The following is a 21,396-nucleotide window of genomic DNA, read 5'->3' on the forward strand; positions in this document are numbered from 1 at the left end:
GTTTAGGTGGTTACTGAAAACTGCAGGAGTGCAGGGCACTGACATCAGATTTTTCCCTTGGGTCTGGACTGTGCATGGCTTCTCCATGCTGTTCTGTACAGGGGACAGTTCGGTTCAGCGTAACATTAATGGCAATATCAGTAGAGCTCTGTCCACCGATGGCTAAACAAAGCAGAAAAGGCTTTTTCCATTCTTTTCCCCATTTTTGGCTCTGCAGGCCAGATCACATTGTTCTCATTCCTTGAGATCCTTTGATCCTTACGCAAGCAAAAATTGTCTTTGACTTCAGCAGGGATCTGCTGGAGTGAAAAATTCAGCAAATTCTCATGGAAGTTATTCCAGCTTGGTCCTGATGTAACTGAGCAGACTCTGGTAAAATCAGGTGATTTCAGGACTGAGTTGTTCCTTTCATTCACCACTATTTATTCTGAATGTGATGCTGCATATCTCCTTCCAGCCCAGCAAGGTTTTGGGTAGCACAGCTAAAGGTGCAGCAATGACAATGAGAGAACAGAAAAGCAGCCTGTTGCTGTGGCCAAACTGCCAGGCTCACAACTATTGTTGGTTTCTAGGGTTACTGGAGTTGCCTGAGCCTAAAAGAATGTCTTTGTAGCTCTTTTTAAAATCCTTTGTGATGCCTGCAGAACTGGGGGCAGGGAAGAGGTGAAGGGGTGGAGGAAGGGGGAGGGAGGTGGACAGTTCAAATCTGCCACATCCTGCTAATTCAGGGAGCAAACAGTGTTGACGCTGCCCATCCGTTTGTGTGGTCACTGAAATGGGTGAACAAATTCGGTTTCGGTCTAAGGCAGGAAGCAAACATATTCCAACTGTTTATTATTTTTATTCGTGCTCTCTTGCTGTCCTCTTCCAAGCAGTGACCAGTGTAAGGAGCTATGTTCCTTCTGTTCCCTGGGATGAAAATATAAGAGATGTACAAAGCATTTAAATTCCTCTGTGATTCCAAATGTATAGTTATTTTTTTAAAGTTCTGTGTGCATTTCATGCAGCTGCAGATGGCCTCTGTAGCATTTATATTAGCTGGACAGGAGAACTGCAACACCCATTAGGTCATCAAAATTATTTTTGAGTAGGCATGCTGGAACAGGCTCTGGTCTGGGGGAAATGGAAATAGCTGGGCTAATAAACCAATAAACTCTGTTCTTGCAGTGATTCCCTTCCCCCCCCCCCCCAATTATTTCACTGCTTAGAAAATAGCAGTGCAGCCACTGTTGGTGTTTGTGGTGTGGACATCAGCAGACAGTGCAGCCGAGATGTTTGTCTGTGATGAGTTGTCTTTCAGAAGTGTTACAGGTATCACGGGGTCATTCCTGCTGTTGCTTAGATTTTATACAGCATGTGAACCACAATTCAGCTGAATGCTTTCAAACTGGAAATCACTGACAGAAGGAGCTTTAATAGGTTAGTTATTAAGAAATATATAATGGTTTCCCTTAGCTTTATGCTCCCTGTGACATGACTGGGGAGAGAGGTGGTTAGGGAGCCTTTAAAGGGATGGCTGAGTAGGTCAGACAATAAAACGGGGACACTTGAGTCCCATACCTAGTTCTGTGGCTGGTGTACAAGATACGCTGGGGAATGACTTCCCATCTCTAAGATACTGTTAGCTCACTGTAAAACTGAAATAGTCATACTGGGTTTCCTTCCTAATGCTTCCAAAAAGTGCTACAGAGAGAAAGAAAATCGCACCAATGTTGTGATAGTGTATTCATGTTAGGCACGCAGCCGCTCTTCTTGAGAGTTTTAGGCTCTGAAACTAGTTGGAGACGTTGCCAAGTACCTGTAGAGTCTTGGACAACAGCTGTACGCTGCTCTTCGCTGTCTACCTCTGAGGTCTAAGTACGTGCGTGCAGGTGAAGGGCTCTCCTGTGGCCCGCTGCTTCTTCATGTTTTTGCTTTTCTAAATGGTTCTGATTCCCTTTGCATTTCTAGTGTTGCTGGAGGGAGTATTTCAAGATTGTGCTAATCTGGGACATAACACCTTTGAAAAGCCAGCCTAACTGCAAGCAGTTTTTCAGCTTGGAGGTTAGAGAAACAATGCGTACTCTCTCTCTCTCACTCCCCCCCGCTCAGTCCTCTCCCAAATAAAGCTGCCATGCAGGGAAGCACAGAAGCTCCCAGGCTTTCCTGTCAGAAATAGAGCACCAGCTCTAATTTAGAATATCTGCTGACTCCTCTAGTCCAGAGCGAAGACTATTTTTGCTCAGTGACTTGCTCTAGACATTGTGAAGCTTGAAAGCTCTTGCTGTTATAATTGCTTTCTTTGTTGTCAGTCTCCTTTCTTTCTTTGAAAACCTATATTTAAAACAAGAATAATGACCGCTTGTAAGATCCTTTAGTTCTGAAACAGATTATAGTAATAACAATGCACTGTTTATGGCGTTGGGCAACAGCTAAAACTCCTGTGAACATGGATAACAGTCAGCCGGTCATGCTGCGTAGAGTGAAAGGGCTATTCTGTGTGGACCTAGCAGACTTGGAGGTAGGTGGTGAATACAAGTTTCGAGTGTGTGATCCTGTTTGCTCTCTGTGAATACACAATTCTGAGGGGTAAGGAAACTTTGAACTCCTACCCCAACTTGTGCTACTTCTGGTTTTTTTTTTTGTTATTGTTCCTCTAATCAGTTGCCAGACAGATTTTTGTCATAGAAAACAGTGGCTAGTGTGGAGCAGGCTCTGCTTTGGAGCTAGGCTAGTATTGTTCCATAACTTTAGGTACTTTTTAGGAAATGCCAGAGTCCTTGTTTTTGGCTAGGAGTCCTAGAGATTGATTAGTACTGTGTACATGCGGTTTAATACTGTAAATGATGCATAAATGGTTAAATATGGTGAATTGAAACTGGGAAAAGAGATACTTGAACTGAGAACTAGAAAAGGCAGGACAAGGAACCATATAGACAGAAGATATATTTAAGCTATGTAGTAGTCTCCAGTGGGTAAAAGTTGCTCTGAAAATGGACCTAGAAAAATATACTGATCTGGATTGTCTGGCTCCCCTTGAGAGCTGGAGTCAAGAACTGGGGAGGCAGTGGGAGGGAAGGAGGATGTGAACAGAGTGCTGGCTCCATTCTTATGCTGGTGGAGGAAGTCTCTTGCAGAGCTACCTGCTAGGTTCTGGGCCTGGGGCATGTCTACGGGGAAAAAAAAAAAGATTAAAAAAAAAAATCTCTTTTGGCTTATTTTCTTCAGCACAGAAAAAAATCCTCTCTGTCTTTACTGTTTTTCTTCCCAGAAACATCACTATTATATTTGTTCCCACCTATAACTTGTCACCATCTTAAAAAGTAACTTAAGAACATAGTTATCTCCTTATCATCTTCTGAAACATGTCTGAACCAGCCCTGCTCACCATGTAGCAGGGGTTCCAGTCAATCAAGTTTGGAAAGCTGTTTTTAGAGTAGATAACTGTCATGCTCAGGGAGGGGCAAATCCTGCCCTAGCGATTGCTGACTATAAGCAGAACTTTGCCACCAGAAAGACTATGTGGGAGCAGGTGAAGCAGTGCTGTGGTTGGGTTTTGTTTATGGCTGTTGCATTTGGGGAATGTATTTGACTCCCAATGTATATATTTTTTGTAATACCTCCTTTTTGCTTATGAAACTTGTCTCGTTCCCCATTTAGCATTTATGCCAAAGACCTACTTTCTTGTAACTAGTTGAGAGAGGTTGCGGAACAAGCCAGGGACAGCACTTGGCACATGACACAGCAGAGCAGGAAAGGCTTGTGCCTGGACTAGGAATTGTCTATTAAGGGTCCATATTTTCCCCACTGAAAATATATAGAGGATGAGGCGTCGGTGTAGACTTGATACTATGAGACCATGGCTGATAGTTATTCTTGCTTGGACTGTGATCTATCTTGTAGCAGGTCGTGCTGACCAGTTGTTGGAGGAAAAGTGTGGGGTTTATATGTGTGCATCCTTACTATGGCTGGAGGAATAGAAGCAGCAGATCTGCCTAAGCCTATCAGGTTTCCACAGCTGTATCCTTTCATCTTTTTCTGTCATCATATCTACATGGACAGGCTGTGAGGACTTTGGCTGTTTGCTGGGGATTTCCATGGGTCTGGCAGCAGAAGCTCTGACTGGACTGCTAGATAGCAGAGATCCTGAATGTGCTAATTGTGTGTATGCAAATTAACTCTGTCCTCCAGGCTTCCTGGACCTAAAACTCCATCACCATGTTCCAGCTGAAGGCCCCTCCCCAGTGTAAACAGCTCTTGGAAAATATTCTGTACTACTGCCAGGGTTCTCTTCCCCTGCCAAGGGGTCCAGGTGCCCCTTGCACAGCCTTGTTGCCTGTGAATCGTTTATGGCCTGAGGTCAGCATGAGGCTCACGCTACCCCTCAGGATCTGCAGTGAAACACTGCAACTGCTACATCTGTCTTCTCACAGAAAAAGAGTAAGTGACAGCAGCTATCCTGTCCACAGTGAGCAAACTGAGGCTGTCGGCTCCTCTCCACCCTACTTGTTGTGTGAGAGGTGAAACAGTGAAGAGGGAGCTGTTCTGTGAAACCATAGCCTGTGTATACTCACAGCTTAATGCAAACTCGAAATTTTATGAGAGGCTTTCCAGAATGCTCATAAAATCTCCAGAAATGTAGTAATACAACAATTTTTCAGTACCTGCTTCACTGGAGACCAGAAAACCAGAGCAAAATAACAACTAGCAGGCACAAGATGTTCTTAAGAGCATCCTTACATGCTTTGTTTAGAGCTATCAGTGGGAATTTAAGCACCTTATGTAATGGGCTTTCTCTTCTAGCATCTGCTGCTGCATGGGAAGGTGGTTGGTGAGGGAATGTATTGATTTAAGAGGAGGCATCTGGGGCCTTGACAACTGTCCGGCTTTATAAGAAGAGCCATTTTTACTAGGTCGAGGAGCAGGTCAGACTGATTTTGCAGAGTGCTAGCAGCAGCATTAGCTCTGTAGGCTTATCTGCAGGGAGGAATCTTTACCAAAAATAACCCACCCACTGTATTAGATACCAGCATTTTTGCCATGTTTCAGGATTTAAGTTGGACACCAGACAAGATTAAAGACCTGGTTACACTATTTTGAACTCTTCACCCTGACTAATTGAGACTAACCTTTGGATGGCTTCTTGGGGATACACTGTACTTTACTTTTCTTTCTTTTAAACATGTGTACCATGAAGTGCACAGTCTGTATGTCTGATAAGCAGGAAGGCTTTGTAGAAAAGTCCTCTCACCTGCTGTAGAGAGGAATAATTTCCTGGTTTGGGCTTTTTAGCATCAGTTCTCCTGAGCAATGCGTGGTGAGTAAGGCTTTAAATTTTGCTGGCAGTTTTGAGGTGCTGAAAGATTGAAAGCAGGTTCGGTCTCCTGCTCTTTTTTTTTTGTTTTAACTTGACCTTATTATTAGAGTAGTATCTAAATATCTTGCAGCTTCCCCTGTCATTCTGTAGTCAAGGCAAGGTGTGCCCAGGGTGATGGCACTTAGCTTGGCCCTAATGTGAGCCTTTAAGCTGCGTGTTTTTTAAAGCTGTATTTTTTTAAATCCACAGCACCGGTGAAGAAGCAGGTAGAGAGGTGTCTCTTGGACCCACAGTTCTCACCCTCGGTGCTGAAGGTTGGGAGTAACCCCTTTGCAAGGGCCCAGAATTGCACTTGCACTCTGAGGGGGTTGGAGCCTACCACATTATCCTCTGAGATGGACACTGTCAGGGTGCTTTGCAAGGGACATTCTTTCCCCCAACTCAACAGCTGAGCCAGAGCATCAGCAGCAGTGAAACCTGTTTTAAGAGCCATCTTGAACTAGTGATGCTCATAATTATCACATTGGCTGGGGGGCTAACACAGAGCTAAATCATATCGGGCCAGTCTTACAGGGATCAGGTTGACCAGTTTTATATTAAGCCACCACATATGTGCAGCACATGAGTGGCTGTTTAAAGAAAGCCTCTTACTTCCCCTCCCTTCCCCCCTTTTAAGGTTTATTTCTTTTGTCGCGTGTCATGGGGGCTGGCAGCAGGTTCAGAAAGTCTGAGCTCTCCCAGCTCAAGGTCACCGGGACTGTTTAAATATAATCTCCTTTTCTGTACTTATACTTTCCTACAACTTGCTATTCTGTCTTTCTAAAATTATACTATCGAGCAAAAGAGTAGATTGGACTTTACATGCAGGCCCAGGAAGGGGGCAAGCTAGCAGCAGGCTGGGCCCTTTGTCAGGGTGCGTGTCTGTGTGAGATCATGCTAGGGATGCAGAGTGAAGTTCACAGTTAAGAACTGGGGCTGCCCTTTGCTCAGCTGTGCCTTGTGTGAATCACGGTAGCTTTTCATGGCAGGCCACACAGAGTTGTAGAGCAGAGACCTGCTTAAGGAAGCTAAACCAGTCAGCTTAGGGGTGATCAAGCCTTCCATAGGGATTGTGTCCTGCAAATGAATGAGACAAAGGAAACAATACCCTAATGCTTCTAAAAAGCTCAATAGTTTGGGGTGTTTTGTAATTTTTTTAAAAAGTAGTTTTCAAGGTTTTTTTCTGCAGCCAGGAAGGCTTGAAAATTAAAAGCGAAAGCTGGGGGTTTCTGGTTGCAGGGATTTGATATTTAAAAAAGAAAAGCACTAAACACTATCAGACTTGCAAGAACAGACAGTCCTGGAGTTTAACCATCAAGCTGCCATTAAGTTCTCTGTGCCGGTAAACATTTGGTTGTGCTCCCCTCTGCGAATGAGAGAAGGACCTGTGAGGGTCTGAACACCACTGTGCAGGACCCAGGCACACTCCGTGAATACTGCAACACCCCACCCCTGCCATCCTCAGGCATCTGCACTGCTTCTGAGCTCAACAATTTTGTGCTTTTGAGTTGTGCCTTGGGAGTAGTGAATGTGTATGCTGTTACAACCAGGAGCTGAGCCTGGATGCCGTTTCACATACCCCTTACAGTAGGGAATGGGAATTCCCCAGTTAAGCCTTATCTATACTAGCACAACCAGGAGAGCTACTTTGGGGTAAGTGAAAATAGTCAATTCCACCTTACTGATACAAGTTGAAGCACACACTTAGTGTATATACTCAGTTTTTTCAGTCCAAAGGCCTAATAGCCCATTTCTTATTCCACTGAGGACTAACGGTACAGGTACAAGGCTCTAGTCAAAGGTGGGATGTCATCTGCCCAGGTAACTGCTGTGCTTTGCCCTCCTTGTGAAAAGAGAACAGCGAGAAGAGAACCTGACTGCATCCTGGCTACTTGACTGGACACTGGCCTGCAGACCAGACTGATTTCCTCCTTTTTTTTCTAGCCTCTGTGTTTTGGGGTTTTTAAAAATTATTTTATTGGGATTAGCTTTACTGACTTTCCGGTGAAATCTAAACTGGTCAGGGAGAACCTTTTTCAGTACCTGATGCCACACTTGCTTTTATGAAGCATTGTCGCTCACTGGCATTTCTGCCAGTCCAAATGTTATTTGCTGCCAAGCCTTGCTACCCCCCATGCTAGTCACTACCCTGAGTGTTAACCCTGCAGATCAGTGGTGCTTGTCCACCCTGGATCCTACCACAAAGCAGGCATTGGAGAAACCAGATCCCCAACTGTGCTGTGACCAGTCCCATCCCAGCTAGCCCAGCATTACTGGTGCTCGTGCCGGCCATTCAAAGCCTGGGCTCTGGAACTGGCTGTGGTGGAAAAGCTTTACTTTCCCAAGGAAACCTTAGTCTCTTCCACTTCACTGACTGACTTACTAATAGCTCTGATAAGTTACTGGTTACATTTGTGTTGTGCAAAGGGTAGGGAAGTGAGGTGATACTGGGTAATGTAACTTGGTAGCTTACACTAGGATCTGGAATGACGCTGCTACTTAAAACAGTGGCTACGTAATCTGGGTTGTTTTCTTAGTGGGGAGTGGTGGGGGTAAGGAAATGTTTCAAGATAATTCAAGAATGACAGCGCTGTAATCCCGCTAAGACCATGTAAAAGCATGAAATGGGATAAATGTTTTTGTAAGAGACGTTGGCTCTCCCTTATGCTTAATGGGGAAACATTAGTTTCCCTGCTCCAGAGCGCAGGAACACCCACGGTAGCGTAGGAGATTTTCTTCTGTATTACGTTAAAACTCGCTCCATCTTTGCCCCCAGTCACTGTCCTTTTTAGAGCTGCTTGTGTTGCTGCGAGGCTGACATCCTGCATCGCAGAACCACCCTTATGATACCAATGAACAAAGATGCTTCTGTGAGCTGCCTGTCTGCGTGCAGGGGAGAAGGAGGTCGGGGGTGCTGGGGAAATAACTATAAGAAAGACTTGGTTTAATTCTGTTGTTATCAGCCCAATTTGGCTGGGGATCCGTGTGAGCAAATCTGTACTGGCTTCATGCTGGAATATTTGAGGTGTGGAAACCCATTCCAGTTTCAACTCAGATGATCTGAACTCCTGTGTTCTTTTTGTACTTTGGAATGTAACATCAGGTTAGGAACCCCAGGACGGCAGATTTTGCACTGTATTTTCACTGGAGTCTTTGTGCTTCCTGCATTTTACCCAAGTGGAAGTCATTTGGAGCGAGCTTTTTGGTGCAGTCTTGCTCCTGCATCTTGGTGCTGCAGGTGTGCATAAAAATGATTCAGCTAATTTTAACTATAGAAGCTAATATTAACTATAGAAGAACAGGAAAATTTACCCAAACTTCATTGAACTCTGGCTCTACTATGGACCTGCCTTGTGAGTACTGCTCATTTAAATTCTTGGCCTCTCCTTGAGTCAGCTGTGTTTTGTGTTTCATTGGGTTCAAAGCGTGTGACAAAAGATGCAGGATGCATTTCTTAGACTTCTACCCTTTCTTAATTTATTCTTTTTCTTTGCTCCATGCAGCAGTTACTAAAAATGGAAACTGTGTGATTACTCTTCATGTTACCACCTACAAAGTTTGGGGCTGTTTCTAGCACTGTCACAGTTAAAATCAAAAGTCACGTGTCAGATCTCAAAGGCATGAGTCTGATTAAGAAAGATGTGATTGTTAAGGGACATTCAACAACATCAAATTTGATTTACAGTTGGAAGCAGGGTTTAAGAATCTAGAGGATTTCAAGCTTTTTGTTTCTCCAAACAATCAGACACACTTCTGAGTTGAAACCCTTTTACATAGCTTGATTCCAGGAGTTGAAACTTTAGGAAAGGGGCCAAATATTGTGAAATATGTGATCTCATTGTGAGAGTAGGCAGCAGTGAGGTTTGTTTAGGCAAAACTTTCAGGGAAATTCCTGGGTATCTGGGCTAAATATCCTGGTTTTGTTTATTAACCACAATTGCTGCAGACTTACACTGGAAACATTTGAAGGGGGGAGGAGAGAGGCGACACAGCTCAATTCTGTGTCAGGAAATACCAGATCATTTAATGCTTTCCAGTCTCTCGTATATTTTGCATCTGCCTCATCTAAGCCTTATCACTTTGGGGGCTTTGGTGTATTAAGATGTTCAAGGAGTTCTGCAAAAATATATTTCCAGGCAAGATGTTGGTATGGCTGGTTCTCTAATGAGGGAAGAATTGCTTGAGGAGGAGGTTCCTATCTCTTTGTCAAAACATTTATTTTTGTTTAAGAAAAGTAGTTGTTTTCCTCACTGTTTTTACTTTTCACTTCCCCACTGAAAAGCCAAGCACCTTCATCTGACATTTTTTTTCAGGTTTTGGGCCTGTTTTGTTTCTGACTGCCATTTTTAATGAAAAAGTTAAGCTTTCATTAGTACTTTTTCAAAAATGCTGAGTCAAAACTTTCCACAGAGGGAGAAGAATATTTCAATCACCTCTAACTGAAATACCAGGGAACAACCATAACATCCTAATGAACTGAGCAGTCAAGCATACGCCTGTCTCTCGTGATGTGGGGAGGAGGGAGAGCAGCTGTTGAGCACTGCTGAGATCGGCTGCATGGTTGTTACTGACCCAGTGATCCTTAAGAGAGATGCACTACCAAAATGAGTAAACCATGAGTCAGACCGGGCAGTGACACAGTGCCACTATTTAAAGTACATCAGAATAACAAGTGACAGTGTTATTTATATATGTATATTTAAAAAAAATTATCATCTTGTTTTTTCTGCAGAGAATACCAGAGGAGCTAACCTTAGATGCCTTACTAGAAATGAATGAGTCAAAGGTGAAAGAAACAATGAAGAGATGTGGTGCCAGAGATGAGGAGTGCTCCAGGCTCAATGGGGCACTGAGCTGCTTACGGAAGGTGACTGAATCAGGTACAGTCTGCCTTGTTCTATGGAATTAGTTTCTTGGCAATCCAGCCGCCATCCTGCTTCCTTTCATACGAGGTGATCTGCCAGAACCTCTACAGAATATCTTTTGATATATTCTGTAACCAGTATCAGGTTATGGCTCTGGGGTGTACATGAAGTTGCAATGATGAAACACATCTAGAGCTGTGGGTTGGATTTGGTTTTGACAGCATGTCAAATAAATAAATGGAAATAAATGTATGTAGAAATAGCCTCTCCTACTCAGTGGACTATATCCTTATTCCCTCTCTGTTCAGGGTTGTGTCTAATGCTCCAATTAATCCTCTGTCATTCAGTGCACATATCCTTGACCCAGTGAATACAAGCAGATTTCTTATAGGTAATCCCCTCCCCAAATATTGCTAGCACAGAGAGAAGGTGTAATTCTGTTTGGTATTACTTTGCTCAGAAGCCTCAGTATTGTTCAGCTCAATGCTTTGGAAGAGAAGAACATTGCTCTGACAACCCTTTATCACTGTGTAGCTTGTGGTGTGCCAGTTGATTCACTTCTCTTTAAAACCGCTTGCCTCCTGCTGTCTTTAACTGCTAGAACTGATAGAATCATTAGGCAAATTCCAATAGCAGATTCAAGAGCTAGAAAGAACCCTGATTTACCTTGAAATTATGGTAAAAAAGGTATGATGTAATTAGAAATGCATGTGTTCAGCATGCAAGGGATTGGACCAAGTAACTCAAGATGAGTCAAACTCAAGATTCCCAGAGTGCTGTTTCACTGTCTTCCCTGTCATCTTCCCCAGGTGACCTTCAAAGGCATTGTAAAATCTGTTTGTATGAGAGTGTTTCTCACAGCGTACTGGTACTAATGTGCATCAGGTCTTTCTTTGTAGTAGTTATCAATCTGTCACTGAAAGGTGATGTTTCCTGTTGGTATTATGACAGTTCATACCATTCTCAAATCATAGAGATTAGTTAATGGAAAAGTCAGCAAACAGCTCAGTTTCATATTTCCTTTTTTCTAATCTTCCTTGTCCTGGGCTGTCAAATATTTCCCATCCATACTGTGGCAAAACCAGCCATTGTTCAGAAGTCATGGCATTCACTTTCTATAAAGAAATGACATTTTCAATAATCCAGGTGTATCATCTCTTTTCAACCACTGACTGGTCAATAGGGCATCAGGGCCTGAAGCTTTGCCTTTTCACCTTGATTTAAGTCATTAAGGACACTTAAAATTAAGACAGAGAGTTATCCTGATGAAATAAGCCTCTGAAATTATCCCAATAATCTGTGCCTTCCTGCTTTGCTACCTGCAGGCCTTTGCACTTCCCCCCCGTTTATACCCAGAAGTGGTCTACAAGCTGTACTGGATCATTCTGAACTACAGTACTAGGCATTGTAGAAGGCAATGCTGGGCTCCACCAGCACTCCAGCAGGATGTGGTAGTTCATTTTTTTCCATCTATCTGTCCCTGGTGCAGCTCTAGCTAATACACTCTGAACAAACACAGCAGCGCTGTGCTGAGTGCTGCTGCTGCATGTAATTGAATGACAGTGCCCCAGTAGTCCAGGTGTCAGGTGAGGTCTGGGTACTGGTTACATGCCAGAGAGAGAGAAAAGTGGCCAAGTGAGTATCAGGCGCTCCTAGATACCCCTTTTTTCCAATCTAATGACCTTTCTCAATTTAAGTAGTATTTAGCAGTTGTGTTGCCTAATAGAAAATAGTTCCCTCTTTTTACCAAAGACCAGTCTAAGAACAGACAGGGTGCCAGGTTGGATGTACAGATTTGTCTGAACAGATTGGCACCAAATCCACATAGGCTTGCCGTGGGACATGGGTGCCTGTTTTATGTTGGTAAGTGTATCTGATACTCTTCCATAGGGCCCCAATCTATTAAAACTCAACCCATCTCAGAACAGGACCTGGTTTTAGCTTTTGAGATATGCAGCTACAGATAGGAAAGAAGGGTAGTTACTGCCATTCTCGTTTCAAAGGTTACTTTAGCTGATGTCTTAGGTGTCGGGAGGAGAAACTGGGCTTGCACCGTGGCTAGGTGCCAAGCAAGGGAAAAAAAAACCCACCTTGTAGCCTAAAGCAGTATGATGTAGTATGTGTATATGCATTGGCTTTTCTGTTTAATCATTCATGAACGTTGCTACGATTGGTGAACAGGTGGGGAGTTAAAAGATGATGTGCTGATGAATCTTTCTGAGGCACGCCGAGAGAACAGCTCTACAAACACGACTGAATCCCCCTGCTCCTCTGTGCCCACATGGACTCCCTCTGCACTGCACCTTCCCAAGGGCAACAGCCAGCAGGCACGTTCTGTGTCAGTATCTACAATCCCATCTTCAGATTCTCTTGCCTCAAGTCATGGACCTTCTATCTATGCAGAAAACCTCCTGGACCCTTTTGCGTTCCCCGCACACAGTGGAAGGTTAACACCAAGGACTCCCCACAGCATCACCATCACCCCACCAACCACTCCTCAAGCCAAGAGACGGCATAAATTGAAGCCACCACGGACTCCTCCTCCCCCTTGCCGGAAGGTTTTTCAGCTGCTACCTAACTTTCCAACCCTCACAAGAAGCAAGTCTCACGAATCACAGTTAGGAAACAGGATAGATGAAGTTCCTCCAATAAAGTAAGCATGACACTTCCTCCTTCCCCAGGGGCACTGGTGGGCTGTGGTCATACCAAAGGGCATTCAGTGCTCCAGTTCTGACTCTGAAAGAGCTGGTGTCCAGCTGCCTCGTGATGGTTTCACCATAGCCTGAGAATCTCTACCAGTGGGATATTCTAAGATAACACAAAACCCTGCTTTTTAATAGTACACTTAACTTGAAATTTATTTTAATTTATTTGGAATTGCACCTGCTGGGGAAGCTGGGACGGCTGCTGCTATTAAAGGGCCCCAGCCAGTTTTTCTCAAGCATCTAGTAGCCAATTCCACGTCCTAGAATTCTATCTTTAAATGTTCCTCACACTTCAGGTGTCTGGTATCCTTTTATGTTTGTATCTTAAGATGTATTTTAGCTGCTACTGTGAACTTTAAAACACATTTATTACAGTGTGGGCAACTTTAGCTCCATAACAAGACATTAGTTTTGTTATGTCAACATGTCAATGATCAACAAGACCACTGGTCTCAGGCTACACCCTTTTTTTTTTTCTTTTTTTGGACTGGTCCAGGCTTTGAGATATGCTTTTCTGTGTAGGTATGATGGAAGGTATTAATCTAACATTTAACTAATAGTTGAAGCTGGGAAAGAAGTGTGCCTTCCAAAGACTCTGGTTATCCTTAAACATCAGAGAAACTTAGGTCAGCATCCAAATTCTGTAGCAGCCACTGGATCATTATGACTTAGCCTAACTCTTCAACCACCTGGAAGAGTTCAAAGAGCCTGTCCTACTCAGGACCTTTTTGCCAAAATTACATTTTTATATGAGGGAAACTAGCCCAGCTCATAACAGAGTTGGGATTTTGGGAGTGAGCATTAACAGCAAAGGGCTGTGCTTTCGATGCTGCAGTACTGTATTGCCTGCTGATTGATGTGAAAGAGTTCATTAGAAATGCGAAGCCTTGAAAGCAGTATTCTTCCACACTGTGAGTGCATATGAATTATATACTAAAACCTGCAAATTGCTGAACATCTAAATGCACCAGGCAAGCATCTGTGGCTAATGCACAGCTTTGTTTTGAAATTCAGTGGTGAGAACCTAGTCTGCTGTGATCTAGGTCCTATTGATTAAGTCTGATAGTACCACATTTTGCAATTCCTTCGGTGATTCAGGCACTTCCATGGAGCCTGCCAGCTGACTGAGTGGCGCAGCCCCAGTAACACTTCTCGTCTGCAAGCCAAAATTCAGGTGCAGTCATGTACACTTCACTCACAGGCTGGAGCTGAAGCTCTACCCAGCAAAGACTGCCGTTTGTAGGCAGGAAAATATTGGCTATGCAGCAACTTCAGGAGCCTGTGCAAAACCAGAGATGTTTGTAAACTTGACATCAAACGTGCAGGAAGGAGCTTCTGCTCTAGCAAAGTGTGTATCCTGTTACATGAATATGAACATCTAAAAAAAATTTTTTTTTTCTCTCTAGGTTCGGTAAGAGATTTTGACAGGGCTGTCTTCATTTCATTGCTGAGAGAGAAGAACCTGTCCTTGTCAACTATCTGTTGATCATCCCTGTGCAACCTCTGGAGGTCCTCAACAGGGCCTTCTATCCCAGAGTTCCTGTTAACTTTAACAGGAGCTTGGCCTACTGGAGGACTGCAGGATGTTTACATGGTCTTTTTAGTACCTGGTATTTCTTCAAATGACAAAAGCAGGGAAAAGGAATACTGACATTTAAAGAATTAAAGCAAGGGCTTTGGGTAATAGCTTGTCTGTGACTTCAGACAGCTGTTATTGATGCCTCTTGGTACTAGAAATAACTTCATATCTAATCATTTAGTATCTTTGGGTATTCATTGCCAAGTATGTCTGTAATGAAATCAGCCAGTTGCGTGCAACCTTCTGAGAAACACTTCACCATGTGCTTAAATATGGAATGCTTCCTCTGATGTTGATGAGTCTATTCAAATGTTTAATGGCTTACAGGACTAGGACTTGTGATTTTTATCCAGTATGTATCAATGCCATTTAATATTTTAGCTATCCTCATGTGACTCTATGTGTCTGTCTCAGACGCAACCTGTAACTTGGAAGCTAACACAGAGAGATATGGGCATCTTGGAAAGTGTCTCACCTTTTTGTAAAGTATAAAAGTCCAAAGAAGGACGTTATAGCACCACACATATAAGGCCCTTTAAAACAAAAATCCCAGGAATTTCAGAAATGAAAAAGCATAGAAAGAAAACTGTAAAATGAAAATGCAAGCAGAAATCTGATCATCCTCTGTGGAGAGTGACAGAATATATGCAATAAATAAAAAAGGTATTAGAATAAATTCAAACAAATGACAAATTTTGGTACTTCTATGCATATAGTCATATTGTCTGTTTTAAAATCTATATTGTAGGCTCTTTTAAGTCCCACTCAATACCAAAATTTTGATTAGGACCCTTCAGTAATGATTTAGCCATCTTAACTCTTGTGTTATGATTAATTCAGATCATTCTGCATTTGGATGGCCACAGTAGATCAGCAATATTCCTTGGAAAAGCAGCTAGCCATTCCAGCCTATTCTAAGATGCTGAATACCACAGATGCCTTTAAAAGTTCACTGGAATAATGATAAAACAGAATCTGGTGCCATCTAGGGTCAAATAAAGAGACTGGCTTTTTGTAAGCATTGACAGCGTCCAGCCTTGAAGCTGTGTTGATACTTGCAGATTTGAGTTTTCTCCAGATTTGCAATATGGCTATAGATTTAATTTAGGAAGTATGCCAGAATCTTAGTATTTGAGAGTTTTTAGGAAGTTATGTGGCATAACCACTGGAGTGCTGGACTGGCATTTTGAAGTCTAGGTTTCCCTTTCTGCACTTAGCAGCTAGCTAAGTGACCTCCCATAAATCTTATTCTTCTGGGTCCCACTGGCCCTGTCTACAAAAAGGAGATAATAGTTTTTGGTGTAAAAGAATATTCTGAAGTCTACTGACGCTGCATGAAAAGGGGTAATGGTATTCATGGTAGACTAATCGGAGTAAACCAAATGGGAGTAAAGTCTGACTTCCCACTTTGTTTTAAGAATGGCCTAGACCTCATCAGACGGACTTCTGTAATCCCTAAACATAAAACATAGTCATTTAACAAAAAGACAGAAGAATTATGATTCCACCACCAAATCTTATCTTACATTGCCTCCATATGGAAACAAATAAAAGAGTAGTATCTGGTAGTAGCTTTACAGCAGAGTCAAACCAATCTCAGCTGTGCTACATAGCCACTAGTCCTTATCTATGACAGCAATCGCTTTGTTTCTGTCTAGACTGGTAAGCACACTTGTGAGTAATGCTTCCCTAAAACATCCTTTTGTTCTCCATCAGAACTCTCCCAAGGCTCCCCTCAAATGGTACGAAGAGACTTTGGCTTAGCTGTAACACACAGGTAAGTGACACATGCTGTGGGAGCCACAAAGGAAACAAACCGAGGGGTCAGACCAGGACAGCATCCTATGTAGTGTGTTTGTAGCAGTCATGACTCTAAGATAGGTTTGAAGTTGGGTTTGGGTCGGGTGCCTCATTTGCCAAGTTCAGTCGAAACTGTGTATTTCAGTTTCATTTCTTTTTAATATATGCACTTGAAATCTTTTGTATAAAGTCAATTGACTTGTGATTCTGTAATGACTAGCGTACCAGCAGTAGTAACGTTGTGTATGGGGTGGTGGGACCAGGCATGCCAAATGTGTAACACTGCCTTTTCTAAAACACCTCCACTGCTGCAAACGAAAGGGAAGCTGTTCCTTCCTCCCTGTGTGGAAAGAGCATATATTTCCTTTTTCCTCCCATGTAGCTTCCTGCGTCACCCATTCCCAAATCCAAACCACAACTGGGCCAGCGAGTTCTAATGCCAAACAAACCTATCCAGTTAATTTTCTGGTAAAAGGGATAACACTTCCATACCCCCACCCACCATAAATTGGGTCCCAGTTCTACAGAGGTGTTAGGTGGATATAACCAGCACCACGTGACATGTCCTGCTGACCTGAGGAGGGACACTGGCGACCGATAGACAGCACGTGCTCATGGGCTGATCTGCACTTGGAGCGTGTGCTGGCTGCTCCCTCTCACAGTACTTGCTTGTTCATGAGGTAAAGCTCAATTCCAGTTTGAGGCTTTTTTTATGAAAAGAAGTGGTACTCTATCACTTGGATATCTGTGACTGTATGAGGCTTCTGATCAGTAATTGCTGAGCTGCAGCTTTGAGGACCTTTTAGAGATGCGTGTACATGTACACCCAGTCTCCTTGTCAGAGACACCTCTGAGCACCTCAGCCCTGTTCCAAGAGTGGAGAACTAGCGAGAGGCCAGCAGAGTTTGTGCCAGCCTTCTTTCAGTTGCTTTCGATCAGAAAATTAAGAAGTCTTTTCCACACCACCACTTGCCCTTTTCAGAAAGGGCTAAAGGAGCATAGGCCTGTCTGTACCTACCAACAAATGTTCATTTTCCTTTAGACACCAGCTAACATTGTTTTTCCCCTCTTACCTCCATTTAGGTTCTCTACAAAGTCTTGGTTATCTCAGATTTGCCAAGTCTGTCAGAAAAGCATGATGTTTGGGGTGAAGTGTAAGTACTGCAGGTGAGCACACAGCAATTATCTTTTTCAGAACTTTACATTTGAGTCATTCAAGTTTGCCAGGGACAAGTATCTCGTGATGTGATGAACTGTTAACAGTGGCATCACTTTTTCAGTCAGCTTCTGAACTGGCAGAGGGATGCTTTGGCACAACTTATACTTAGGTTGGCAGCCTGACACATAGATGAACCAAATTCGTTTTCCTGTCACAGGCTTCCTACCTGATCATAGGCAAATCATGTAGTGGGAGCTGGATACCTAAGTAACAGCGAGGATTTTAATTTTTGCTTCTCGCTGGCTTATTAGTCCAGAGCGCTGAGCTTTCAGTGCTTCACTGTCGCAGGATGAGAGTCAGTGAAGGTAACTATTTTCAAAATAAATCAGATGCTAAGATATGTATCTGGCTTTCATTAGCCTAATGACACACATAATAGGATTCTTCATATGAATGCATGCTGCCTTGGGGCCTGGAGCATTCCAGAACTCCCTCTGAGATTAGCATAAGAATTACAAATTAAGGGTAGGCTTCCTCTTTTTGGGGAAGAACAAGTTGCTATTTAACATGTAATGTTTCTCTTTCAGATTAAAATGTCACAACAAATGTACTAAAGAGGCACCTGCTTGTAGAATATCCTTCCTTCCCAGTAAGTAATTTTCTACAAGTTTTTAGCATTTCAATGTAATTCACGGTCTCACAAGAATAAAAAGTCTGATTAAAGCTTTTTTCTCCCTTCTCCAACCTGTTTTTCAGTAACAAAAATAAGAAGAACAGAGTCTGTCCCTTCTGATATCAATAATCCAATAGACAGACCAACAGAACCACAATTTGGAACTCTTCCCAAAGCACTAACTAAAAAGGTACATGGTGACTGAAGTGAGTCTTGTGTCTGTAAGTCACTGAGGAGCTGCAAGAAGGAGAGGTGGCAGTAGTACCTCGCTGGTTGGAGCAAGAATGGCACCTTGAGCTTCTCTTTGCAAGGAGTCTTTGATACGTGACATTTTCTCCTTGTAAAACATAGGTTGTGCACAGCTCCAGCTGCCTACTCGCTTAGATAAACTATGCTATAATTGAGGATAGGGACAGTTTCCTTTCTCAGTTGTTCAGTAAACACTGAGGGGAATGGTTGCTTGCTTTCTTTTTGTTGTTTTCTCACGAGTTACTTTCCTTGCTTTGTAGGAGCATCCACCAGCAATAAATCATCTGGACTCTAGCAGTAATCCTTCTTCTACAACCTCATCCACACCATCTTCTCCAGCACCTTTCCAGTCTTCCAACCCTCCCAGTGCAACACCTCCCCCAAACCCATCTCCTATGGGCCAGAGGGATGGACGATTTAACTTCCCAGGTAAACTTATCTCTTTCAGGAGACCTCTGTCAAGATCAGAAAGGCCTCTATGCAAGCAGAGGCTGACCAAGATATCATGGGTAGTTGCAGGTTTCTGAATACATGGTTGTGTCTTAAGGAAGGTGTGAAGATGTATCTTGTAACTTGATAAAAGAAAATGGTCTGTTCTTAAAAGTTTTGAAGTGGTATCCACAAGATACCTTCGCAGGAGACAGATGATTAAGCGGTGCTGGCACCTTTTTTAGATTATTTGATCTTTTTATTTTCTCCTTTTCTGAAGAGGACTAAAACAAAAAAATTACATTCCTTCTCCTCCCTTTCCTCATTGTATTGTAAAATGCATGTTGCCTGCTATGTTTGGTCACCAGTGGCTTTAAATCATGAGTAAGCTGATTGCTAGAGCAAAACATGAAAATGAGAAGTGGGATGAATTACTTTACTAGTCCCTTCCAAAAGATAACCAACAATCAGCCCTATGAGTGTTGATTTAAACCATTGGCACGCACGTATGGTGGAGAAGAATTTACCCTACATACTTTACAGATTAAGGACCCAAATGTGCAGCCTTTGCCAAAGTCGACAGAGGCAAGATCTCTGACAAGGGCAAAGATTTATATAGTGAGAATAAATTTAATTCCTTTGATCTGGAAGTGAAGTCACATGCTGCTCACTAGCTGCTACATGTAGCCTTCAACATTGCAGTATTTTGCATTAATCTTTTCATCTGTGAGTGAAAGCTGCTATTTTAGCCTACTCAAAAGGAGCAGAAGCAGAGCCAGTTTAGTACAAGGATTCTACTGCAACTAACTTTGTATTAAGAAATACTGCTCAAATTCACTGAAATAAAGAGAAAATGCTTGCAGATGGCTCATGAACTTCAGCTTCTCTGGGTGCATCTCTGAAAAAGCTGAAGACATAAGAGAGCACTGAAGCACCAGCTCTTACCTGGGCCTTCCTTTTAGCATTCCTGGGTTCTCTAAATTTGCTTCTGCCACTTGAAGTCTGAATGTGTTGTTTTCCCACCAGGCTGTTTGCTTATTGGTAACATAGCTTTCATTTGATAAGTATCATCTGTCATAGTCCTCCAGAAATGCATGTGCTGAAATTCACTCCTTCGAGCAGGCTGATAAATCTACTAATCTGTTTCCCAGCAGTGAGTTGGGACTAATTCATTGAATGCATATGGGGCACTTACTGATCATCCTCTAACTTGTTTGTGTTTTTTTTTTTTCTCCTCCTGGTAATTTTTTTTGCTGTCCTTTTTTTTTTTTTTTTTTTTTTAAAAAAAAAAGCTGCCTACTACATTCAGCATAGACAACAATTTATCTTCCCAGGTGAGTTGGTTGTTTTAATTCTACTAACCAGCTTCTGCTGCCAAAAAGTAACTTTTTTGTAAACTTCTGCATGCTGCCCAAGAACAATAATTCTGCTTTTAAAAAAAAGTATCTAAAACAATTTAAACTTTTTCTTATCTCAGTATATAATTCAGGCCTCTCTGCTAATGTGAGGTAGTGAGGTGATCTACAGACTCAGGTGAAACTTTGACTATTCTCTTGCAAAACAGTTGCTTTCTGCTGTGGGATTCTATACACAGCCATGTTCTTTCTTTAAAAAGGGTTGCTTAGCCAGTATAAATGGACACTGTCAGTTCAGAAATGCTGAGCTCACCTTTATGAACTGAGGCTTTTGCCTATGGGATTTAAGAATGATGCAACACTATTCATATGTGGATTTGCACATACAACCTTTTCTCAGTCAGCTGTTTGAACCTTTAGAAACAGCTTGTTTGTTTCCAAAGTGAGAACTGATGATGTAGGATGCCAGGTACAGAGTATATATTCTGAATTTTGGAAGGATTTGCAACCCAAGCTGAATTTCCTGTCCACTGGCGCCACCAGACAGGCTAGGTGCAGTTGGAATACATGACCTGCAGTATAGATTAATTCAAACCTCCTAGTTCTGTAAGGATTTAAGTATTTCTTATTGTCCAAGGCAACTTAAAGGTGTGCAAGGAGTTCACAGACAAGGACTGACCTTGAAAGATATTACAGATAAGTAGATGAATGGGAAGAAGACTGGGCTTGGTCAATATACAGGCATGTAAATACTAGGAAAGATGAGCATAGTTTTGAAAGAAGTACGAAATCATATTGTCTGTGGTTGCGTTTATAATTCCTGAATAAGAAGCAAATTATCACTATTGCAATGTTAAAAGTTCCAATGTATGAGATATTAAAGTGTAAAATACATGTAATGAATGTTTCTACTTTCCCAGAAATTCCCAGTCCTGCACAAATAGCACAGCCTCCAGAAACAGCTGCAGACACTAAGTAAGTATGGTTTTAAATTCTTTTACTTGCATAGTGTTTACCTGATAATCTTCAGATCAGTCCGAAAGTGCTGTGTTATGACCAAAACTTGAACTTATCATCTGAGAACTCACAGGATAGTTTTAGCCAGCAAGGGCGATACTGGCATTCCCAGGTTTGTAAAGCTGAATGTGATATTTACTTTAAATCGGACAGTAAGAAGTCCACACCTTTAATACCTATTTCTGGTTATGTGTGTATTCCCAAGACCGGAAAGGTCTGATGAAACAGAA

General features: G+C 42.5%; 1 protein-coding gene across 2 annotated transcripts in view; it reads left to right on the forward strand.

Annotated features, from left to right (window-relative positions):
• KSR1 (kinase suppressor of ras 1) overlaps positions 1–21,396 on the forward strand; it is a 79,155-nt gene that overhangs the window by 39,793 nt on the left and 17,966 nt on the right. Inside the window, exons 3-12 of one of the 2 annotated variants that reach the window (XM_064468344.1) lie at positions 10,068–10,215; positions 12,382–12,853; positions 14,312–14,316; positions 16,201–16,261; positions 17,368–17,451; positions 18,031–18,092; positions 18,200–18,306; positions 18,626–18,794; positions 20,087–20,128; positions 21,070–21,124. In XM_064468344.1, coding sequence (XP_064324414.1) covers positions 10,068–10,215; positions 12,382–12,853; positions 14,312–14,316; positions 16,201–16,261; positions 17,368–17,451; positions 18,031–18,092; positions 18,200–18,306; positions 18,626–18,794; positions 20,087–20,128; positions 21,070–21,124 — 1,205 coding nt within the window. Of the gene's footprint in view, positions 1–10,067; positions 10,216–12,381; positions 12,854–14,311; positions 14,317–15,902; positions 16,262–17,367; positions 17,452–18,030; positions 18,093–18,199; positions 18,307–18,625; positions 18,795–20,086; positions 20,129–21,069; positions 21,125–21,396 lie in introns of those variants that run through there. The other variant, XM_064468343.1, reaches the window with a different exon arrangement.

The sequence above is a fragment of the Phalacrocorax carbo genome, chromosome 17 (genome assembly GCF_963921805.1).
Source record: "Phalacrocorax carbo chromosome 17, bPhaCar2.1, whole genome shotgun sequence".
NCBI classification, from domain to species: Eukaryota; Metazoa; Chordata; class Aves; order Suliformes; family Phalacrocoracidae; genus Phalacrocorax; species Phalacrocorax carbo.